General features: G+C 37.2%; 1 protein-coding gene across 3 annotated transcripts in view; it reads right to left on the reverse strand.

The window, feature by feature from the left end:
- The window catches only part of LOC104604116 (Spc97 / Spc98 family of spindle pole body (SBP) component), a 97,368-nt gene extending 94,000 nt beyond the window's left edge, over positions 1–3,368 (reverse strand). For 2 of the 3 annotated variants that reach the window (XM_010268345.3, XM_088898184.1), the window contains exons 1-2: positions 3,119–3,368; positions 2,047–2,784 (exon numbers count right to left, since the gene is read on the reverse strand). In XM_010268345.3, the coding sequence (XP_010266647.1) occupies positions 2,047–2,784; positions 3,119–3,286 (906 nt within the window). In that variant the 5' untranslated portion in view covers positions 3,287–3,368. Of the gene's footprint in view, positions 1–2,046; positions 2,785–3,118 lie in introns of those variants that run through there. The other variant, XM_019198900.2, reaches the window with a different exon arrangement.
- Positions 3,369–10,299: the final 6,931 nt, after the last annotated feature.

Below are 10,299 nucleotides of genomic sequence, written 5' to 3' on the forward strand. Positions count from 1 at the left end.
TTTACAAAAAGATTAGCCTCTTGTGAAGGAACTATCTCTCACTAGGGGAAAACAACATTGATCAAGTCAACTCTAGCCAATTTGCCCATCTACTTTCTATAAGTTTTTAAGATGCCTATGAGGATTTGTAGAAACCTAGAGAAGTTAAAGAGGGAATTCTTGTGGGAACCCGGGGAGGAAAGAAAGGACCATAGGGTTAAATGGGAAGTGGTAAGTAGAAGCAAAAAGTGTGGTGGTTTAGGGATTGGGAACATCTAAAAGAAGAATATGGCATTGTTAGGAAAATGGTTGTGGAGATTACTAAGGGACAAGGATAAACTATGGACAAAGGTGATTTTAAGCATCCATGGGCTGGCGACTAATGGCTAGGATGCGGGAATATCGAATCATGCAACTAGTGCGGTGCCTTGGAAAGCTATTCATGTTATCCTTCCATATTTTCTACCCTTTGCTAGGTACAACTCATGCTTTGGGGACTTGGTAAGGTTTTGGGAACATGTACGGATGAGGGACTTAACGCTTAAAGATCAATTTCCATCTTTATTTTCCCTCTCCAAATACAAAAAATGAGCTTGTTTCCACTTTCCTATCCTCCTCTGGTCTAAGGCCTGAACTTGATTGGGACATGAGGTTTAGAAGGGGAATCGGAGAGTCAAATGTGGACAATGTTTTGACTTTGATTCAAATTCTTCAAAATGTTGTCTTCGATCCATCCAAGTTGGGTTCAAAGATTTGGACCCTCACCTCCTCTGGTTCCTTTACATGTGCCTCTTTTTTCAAAGCCCTTCTATAATCTTCTACTAGTCCTGGGCCTTCTTTCCCGATTAAATAAGTGTGGGGGAACCGGTTCCACAAAGGGTTGGGGGACTATGCTAGGAGATAGTCTTGGGAAGAATGTTGATCAAAAAAAAAGGTCTTGGGAAGAATTAACACTTGCAACCATCTTCAAAGGAGGAAGTCGTTTTGGTGCTTCTCTCCTAACCGGTGTACTCTTTGTAAAGCCAATGGTGAGTCTTGTTACCACTTATTAATCTCCTAACCCTTTGTTTCTTCTATATGGGTTTGGTTTCTCTTTTTATTTGGTTGCAGGTGGACTCCTACATCAAGTCTATAAAGCCTCTTCAACTCTTCTATCAGTAGCTGGACAAAGAAGAGGGGCCAAATATTGTGGAAATGTACAAGAGAAGCGGTTTGCTAGACAATTTGGGAGGAAAGGAACTAAAGAATATTTGTTGAAAAGGAGAAAAGTAGAGAGGCAGTCATAGAAGTGATCACTTCCAAGGTGGTTCATTGGGTAAAAACAATGGAGATATTTAATATGGCATTCACATAGGGGATCTACTGGATGATTGGCAGGAAGTGCCAGCCTATACTCCAAGCAAAAGTATTGTGCAAGCTTCATGGTCTCTACCTTATGATGGTTTTATCAAGCTAAACGTTGATAGAAGTAGTGAATGTAACCCTAGACCTTAAGGGATTGGTGGAGATTTTAGGTCATAGAAGGTTCAGTCATAGCTATGTTTTCTAGCCCAATTGGTCATGGGGACTCACTGAGAACAGAAATTTTGGCTTTGATGGAGGGTGTGAAAAGTGCTAAAGAACTAAATATTAATAGGTTGATCATTGAAGGACTTACATCAATGAACGAAGACTTTTCAAGAGGCTGACTCAGGGCATGGAGATGAGACTTCCATGGGTAAAAAGATGTACTAATTCCTTTGCAGATGCTCTTGCCATAAAGGGATGGAAAGAAACCATTTGCTTTGGGCTACATTGTAATCTTGTATTTCTTTGGGGGAGAGTTAAGAGAGTTTACCTCTCCCCACCTGTGTACATGATTTATATTTTTTAATGAAATTTTCCTGTCATTGATCAAAAAAAATAAATAAAACCAATGCATTTCCTAGAGGTGCAGGTTAGCAAGTAAAAATGCAAAAATGATTTGTATTATAAGCCTAGAATGCTAAGTTCCAATGTAGAAAGAAGACAGAGAACAGGAATCAGGAACCAGCAGAAAAAGAAAAATAGAATTCTAGCTAAACTTACCCTGAGCTGAGTATACAAATAGGTAAGCAGATTTCCTGCTATGGGGAAGTTACAAAACCCCATGGTGGCTTTATCAGTCAAATCCTCAAGAGAAGACACTGAGAAGGCAAGACCTACATTCTTCAGTAAGCATATATTTCCAAGAGCATCAATGCGAGTTCTCAATTCTTTTGTGTGCAGATATACCTCCAGAAGAGTAATTCCAGAATGCACCACACTTGTTAAACAGCCTACTCCAACAGAAACATGTGACAATGCATCAACATTCTTTGATGAACGCCTCAGCTCAATTGATGAATACAGCGTATCTAAGGCACATATGTATCCTTCTAATATTTTCCCAACTGCAACAGAGAATGCCTGATTAACAAGACTGTATGGAGGCTCTGCCCCAATTTCATTTCCACAATGCACTTGACTTTTGGCAGACCCGGAAACCACTTCTTTCCCTCCCACCTCCTTATTTACTCTACACTGTCCTGCCACATTCGTGTTTGTACAAACAAAATAATCTACAAATTTACGGATGAGGAAAACCATGAAACCTGAGCGCCCTATAGACTTGAGAATCCTTCCCAAAGCACTAGTGCTGGATGACCGGTGCCACATACTAGGAATTCGGTGAGAAGTTCTATCAGCTGGATCAGAACAAAATTCTGCAGATATCTTCTCAATGCAATCGAGAGACGAGTGCACACCTTGTAATGCATTTAAAGCCAGCCTCACCAAATTGGCCTCCTGTGAAGGGGGGAAATTAAACATTACTTACTGAAAAAAAGTTCACCGTGACTTACGGTGTAAACAGCTGCTGTTGGCGAAATTTCTTTTGAGTTCAGATACTAGCGCATGTATGAGGTGCATTTCTTAATTTATAGCTTCTAGGGTCTAAAAAAAAATTATGAATTAGCCTCAAGTGGTTGTAACTAAAAGCACATTTCCAATAAAAGAACTTTCAAAAGAACTACATTGCGAAAATTTCATCTAATTAGGGCTTAATGATCCAAAAAAACACCAATTTCGAGAAATAGAGAAGAAACATGAAATCGAGCAAGAACATTGAAATGCCACTTACAAATATTGTTGACGGATGGTAAAGAGTCTCGAAAGATGAAGCTGAGTTGCTTTCAGAGCGAGAAACTCCGCTTTCAGAGGGGATCGATTCCCATGGTTTGGGAGGCAACCATGGATCTTCTAACTTGAGGTTCTGTAACAACGAAGCAAAATTCGCATCGACCGCCATTGGAGAACTGGAATTGCAGAGCGAGACAGCAGGAACGGGGAGTTTTCAGAGATTTCCCGCTTCAATTGAACATAGCGGTGTGAGCCTGTGAGGAGCCATTTTTTCTTCTAGGCCCGGTCCACGAATTTCCCAGGCTGGACCTGGACCCGCAACAAATGGTCACATAATGCGGATTGGGCCCCGGCTAAGCAAAACACTAGGCCCGTTCAGCCCAGCCCACCCCGGAAGTTATGATACATATACATTCGTATATATGTAATAAATATCATATTCATATATGATATATCTACATACATATGTATAAAACAATTATAAAATATCATATTGTATATTAATAAATTAATATATCTATAATAAATTTATATTGTTAACAATTTGTTTTTAAAAAACATACATTTGTTGATTATTTTTGGGCAAGGCCCGCCAAGCCCAAGACTGGGCCTACACTTACAGTCAAGGTAGACATTTTTAACGTGATACACCTCGTATCGGGTATATCGTATAATATCGATCACCTTTCAGAAATGGTTGATCTTATATGCTAAATAATGTTTAAACCTACCCTTTCCCTGTTTCTAAAAAAAATAAAAAAATAAAAAACTAAAAAAATGTGGTGCGTGTGGTTCAAAATACCAATACACCCCCTTTTCGTCGTGTCAGAGTGTATTAATGCTTTGAATCTTTCTTATGACTAGTAAGTGTGCGTGTGATTTTTTAATGATGATGGAAGTAAATAATATGTTTCCAAATTTTTCTACAATTTTTTGATATTTCTATGTCTATACAAATTGCCCTTATTTGTCAGAATTGTTCTTATTTAATATGTTGAATATATGATATTAAAGATGTGTCCAAATGATTGCTACAATTTTTTATTTTTTATATTTTGTGTTTATCATCTTTTTTTTATTTTTTATTATTATTTAATTATAACATCAAGAGTTGAGACATTTGACCCAAAAGGTTGAATTGTTGACTTCCCACCAAACGAGAAAATAGCTTTGATTTTGGGTAGTTACCAAAAAAACTCCATTTTTGGGTTACTTTAAATTTGTATACCAACTAGTGGGTGGCTATTGGTACACTAGGGGATGGGTTCCCCCTTGTTGTCTATCTCAATGAACCAAAGAAAAGTTCACCAATACCAATACACCTCTTAATGTAATTATTACACTTTCAGACGTTGAACTTTGGAGCAAATGAATGGGCCCTTAGGCCTTAGGCTCAAATTTTAAATTGGGGTGCCGCTTTCTTAAATTTCCTTATGCTCTTTAGGTGAGAATATCCAATAAGACTCTTATTGGATATTAGGGAATAGACTTGTTCATGGGTCAGGTTTGGGCTTGGTCTTTGCCAAATTTTGAATAAGCCCAGTCCAACATAGTGTAAAGTCAGGCCTGAAGCCCAGACTATGAACAGGTCTACTAGGGAATGGGTGGAGTGCCGATGTTGCTCATGATTCTTGGCTTCCAAGAGGAATGACCCCCTCATTTAAACAACCTCTACCTCCTAATTACAAAGTGGCGTTTCTTATTGATTATGATTATATGACTTAGAGAAAATACTTGGTTGACTCTAAAGGTGTCAATGGACCAGTTTTGGACTGGACCCCATCCAGTCCAAAATCAATTTGGACGGATTAGATGGACCAATAAGACATATTAGATTGGACCAATCGAGTCCAAAATATTTATTAGATTGGATTGGACCTGGTTTGTCCGTTATAAGTTTATATTGGATTGGGTTGAATTAAGCCAATAATAATATCTGGTCTATTGATATAAGATAAGAATATAGGTGTTAATGGGTCAGGTTTGGGTTAAAATCAATCTAAATTAAAACAAATTTGAATAGATTAAATGGTTCAGACATTGAATTGGACCGGTCCAAAATATTCATTGTATTGGATTAGACCTGGCCCATTTGTAATGGACTCACATTGAACATCAGATTGGACCAAATCCAATCCAATTGGCACCCCCAGTTTACTCTACATCCTCTTTATCTACAACCCAACATATTTATCAAATTAGATTGCCCTTAGCTGGCTGTTATACCAAGACAAGTTGGTGTGGTCCTTTACACCACATGGCCGGTTAACAACTGCTTTAGCTTACAAATTGATTTCAGACAACCAGCCCAGCAGTCCAAATGCAGATTTATTGTTTGGCTCTATTACTTGGAAAGTCTTTTGCAGATTGAAGACTATCTTGCCACTTTTGTGATTCCTAGGGGTGCTCAAGGTTCGGTTAATCAAACCGTCGGGTATTTTGTGTAAATAAACCAGTAGTAACGGTTTTAGGAAAACTGATAACCGAAATTAATCAGTTAATTAGTTGATCGGTTTGGCTCGTCGATTTTTTAGTTTTTTAACTTTTATAATATATTATAAAAAAATATATAATTATATGATAAAAATTATAAATATAATATTATATTTTTAAATAATAAATAATATATTATATATTATAAATATATATTTATATATGATGCATATTTATTAATTTAAAATATATAATATAGAAATATATATATACCAGTCTATTCAGTTAACTGCCGATTTTCTATATTGATTAACCGAAACCGAACTGATACCTTCGGTTTTTTAAAAACACTGAACCAAAACCAAATTGACCAGTTCGATTAACCGATTTTTTATTCGGTTTTGGTCAATTTTTTTTGGTTGATTTGGTTTTTCAGGTTTATTTATTTTTTTTTAATTTTTGCTCATCCCTAGTGATTCCCATAAGGAAATATTAGATCAATTGTTTCTTATTTTCCCATTTAGTAGACAAAGTGGTTTGGTTCAGAACTTTTTTGTTTTCGCTCGGATAGCTACCCAAACCGGTCTCTAGTTGAATGGGTTTCTATATGGGTTACATCCCACTTAGAGGGCTACAAGTATTTCACTTTATTATGGTATATTTGAACTACCAAAATGAGGTTCTATTTCAGCAGACTCAGCCTATCCCAGGAATCGTCATTCGAAGAGCCTACTTTCGAGCTTCCACCCCTTCCTCTACATTCTCTTCACCTAGCCCTCTATTGCATTCGTTGCCCATGCAGTAGACGAGACCTCCTATGGGTTCTATTAAGATCAATTTTGATGGTTCCACGTCCTCCCATTCCTTGGGTTTGGGTATTGTGATATGAGATGATTGTGGTGTTTAGGGGTGTCAATGGACCGGTTTTGGGTTGGATCTCGTACAAACTAAAATTAATTTGGACAGATTGGAAGGACCAACAAGACATATTGAATTGGACCAGTTCAAACTTAATGGTCCAAAGTATTTAATGGATTAGATTGGACCAGGTCCGTCCATAATGAATTTATATTGGGCTAGGTCGAATTGAACCAATATATAGTCCATTGATAGAAAATAAGAATATAGATATTGTTCGGGTGATGGTTGAGCTGGCCAAGGATGCCACATGGTAATCTATGTGGTTGTCCCTTCTCTCACGCCACATCGACACCATGCGTAACGGAAGAGCACAACTAGGAGGGAATGTCCTATACGGACAAGGAAGCGAGCTCTGCCGGGGGAGAGGAAACCTCCCGAAGAACTCGATGGACACCCTCATTTCGACACCCCCGGAATCCCTATCCATTTGGGACACGAACACCCAACAATAAATAAGTACTCTCCACTCGAGATAAGGGAATTTTGAAAGAACACTCTTTGAACACCTCTTTGCACTATCTTCTCAGCCCAGAGCAACGATTATCTTAGGCTACTCGGCCCGGCCACATCTTTCACTACCCAACTAACTTGAGCGTCGAAGTACCTACTCGAGGAACAACTCCTCGGGCCTTTGACATTTTTCTTGGTTGTAGATCTCAGTGCACGGCTTTATCCTTCCAATTCGGCTTCGTCCAGTTGGCAGGACTATTTGATTGTATCATCGATTCAGAACACCTCATATCGGACATCAGATATCAATGAACCATATTTGTTTTGGAACCAATTTAAATTAAAATAAATTTGAACAGATTAGATGGTCTAAACATTGGCGTTGGACTGGTCCAAAATGGTCCAAAACATTCACGTGATTGGATTAGACTTGGTCCATTTATAATGGACTCACATTGGACTGGATTGGATTGGACCAAATTCAGTCCTAGCGACACCTCCGGTGGTGTTTTCCTGTTTGGAAGGGCATGGCAAGTAAATCATCCCTGTTAAACTCTTGTTGGAGGATCCTTTGCAACCTCCATAGAGCATTCTTATCCTCATTGCTAGTTGCAAGAGTATTTTATTTCATCACCCAGGATTCTTTGTTAATTTTATTCAAGATCTTGTAATCGTGCGGCTCATACTATCGCACGTTTTCTTTATCATGTCCTTCTTGGATTTGGTCTTTCCCACCAAATTTGTTGAAGTCTGTTTTGGACTCTGATGTAATTGAGAATTCATCTAGATGAATGGATTAGCGGCATTAGCCTATGAGCGTTTTCAAAAACTAATGTAACAAAATATTTGTGGCACAAAAAATAAAATAAATGAAACAAATTTCAAATTATCATTAATATAGAAAAAATAAGGATATTTCAGAAAAAAGATGTTTGGACAATCTATATGACTCATAGGTGACCCATTTTCACACAACCCGTAATCATATAGGTCTTGAGTGCTATTTGATGACCCGTACTACATGGCAAGGTGCCAACCAGTTGGTTGGTAAGGTCTATTGCTGGTCGTAGCAGAGACTCGGGATCAAATCCCACCTATACATGGGTTAAGGGGTTATGAGTTAGGGGATGGATTACCCCGTTGTGTAGCCCTTTAAAAGATATAAAAAAAAAGAACTGTACTATATAAGGTACCATATAATATAAGAACCCACACATAGAACCGGTATTGTAATAAATATATATTAATAATAAATTTAATCAAATTAAAATAAAATTTAACTAAGTATTTAGTTAATAATATTATTATTACACTAAGAACAATTCATTTGTTCAAGCAAAAACAAATATCAATTAATAAATAAAAATAAAGAAAATAATTTTAAATTAATAATTAATTAATATTAATGAGAATTATTAATTTTAAAATTAAATTTTAGTCATTTAAATTCCACTTAAAATCATGCAAATTAATAACATAGATATTAAAAATAAAAGAAATTAATAAATTTTAAATTAAACTTTATTAAGTTAAAATCCATTTAAAATGAAAAAAATAATAAAAAAAATATAAATACATCTAAAAAGCTAATAATATTAATACAAAATTATTATCTAAGAACACATAACCCAAAAGTAATGCTTGGATTGGATTTCAAACAGTTTGGCCCAATAAAAATGATCATAAGGCTTTTTTGCTTCAACTTCGCTCAATAAAGCCCATACATTGCATGGGTCCCTCTATTAAATAAACTGCAATTTTGCATGGTCATTTCCACATGAAAGGTGATTAGGTGAAACCAAGGCAAATTCCGCATGAGAAAACAACGCAAAACCTTTTGCTAGGCGGGAGGGTTTGACAGTTCTCATAGGCAACAAAATCCAACCCGATTTGGCCAAAGACGAATTGAATTTCAGCCAACCCAATTCAGGTGTGTTTTTTATGGGATCCAGATTTCCTCCCCACAAAATGGTCTTCACTCCCACCTCACAGCATTTGTAGCCAGTCGTGCATTGGAAGCATCTTCCATGAATGAAAACGTAGAGCCCCATTTATTTTTTGGGAAGCTACTTATCTAGGTAAGTGCATTTATGGATTTATCCATATTCTTTTATTTCTGAGTTAAATAAGACAATGACTGTTTTATCTATAAAAAGTCATTATTAAAAAGGGTAATCTTGTCCTGTCCAAGTATTGGCAACTTTTCTCCCTCGTGAAAAAATTGCTTATCCACCTGGGAGATGAGTATCACTTACTTAAATGATACCCAGAGAAAATTGATATTCAATGAACCTGCATAAGTCTGAAAAAAGAATATGTATCTTAGTCAATGAAAACCAAAATCCCATTAACCAATTCTCCCCTCTAGAAATCCAAAAGAACGAACAGACCCAAAAGTATGAGGGATATTCCCAATGTACCACTGCAACGTGATGTGAGGGGTGTGAACACCATAGTTGAAGTGGAAATCGGAACTAGATTTTATCAGGCCAAGTCAAGTTGCTCCAATGCCCATCGTTAAACTTCTATGATTATAAATAATATGGATCAGGGGAACTACAAAGGAAGCATTCAACCTGGAAAAGAGTTCAGATCTGCTCCTCATAGGGCGTGCCTCACACCGACTTCACAGGACGTTTTAGCTGTGCATCTAAAACATTTCCCCTAAAACGAGCTGAGGTTGGTGTGAGGCATGCTCTGTGAGGAATAGATCCCAATTCCCCGGAAAAGGCCTCTAAATAAAAATATTAAAATGAATTATTTGGCCATCCAAGTCTCTTTACATAGATGTAAATGATCCTTTGTCTTGCGGCCATCCATGCGAGAGACACTTAGGCTGCCAACGTATCATAACAAACCGGATATAAGATATCATCAAATGAAGAAAATTCAGATCACCCTTTTACCCAGATTGAATTCAGAAAACAAAACACCATATGCAACCTTAACTTGAGTCATTTGATTTACAGTTGGAATCAGAATCGGAATGGTCTATTACCATGATTTATTTGGTTCAAACAGGAATTGGAATGGGAGTTGAAATCAGTTAGAATGAAATGCCATTCCCAAGAGAGGGGGAGGGAATGGACATTCCCTCAAATAGGGATTGGGAATGAGATTCCTATTCCAATTCCAGACCCCAATTCCCTGTAAACCAAATGGACCCTAAATTTGCTGTTACAGTTTCATGTGATCATCCCACCATGTTGAGCATAACTTTAATATTTGGGTTTGGATTTCGGGAGTAGATTCTTCTATTCTTTTTTAATAATTAATTAATTTTATTTGTGGGATAAGAGGATTTAGGGGGGGGTCGGTCATTTCCAGCACGACCTGCAATAACCGGCCAGGCCTAGGCCTGGGTTTTGTTTTTAGGCC

The sequence above is a fragment of the Nelumbo nucifera genome, chromosome 2, assembly GCF_055504915.1.
Source record: "Nelumbo nucifera cultivar China Antique chromosome 2, China Antique-T2T, whole genome shotgun sequence".
Classification (NCBI taxonomy): domain Eukaryota; kingdom Viridiplantae; phylum Streptophyta; class Magnoliopsida; order Proteales; family Nelumbonaceae; genus Nelumbo; species Nelumbo nucifera.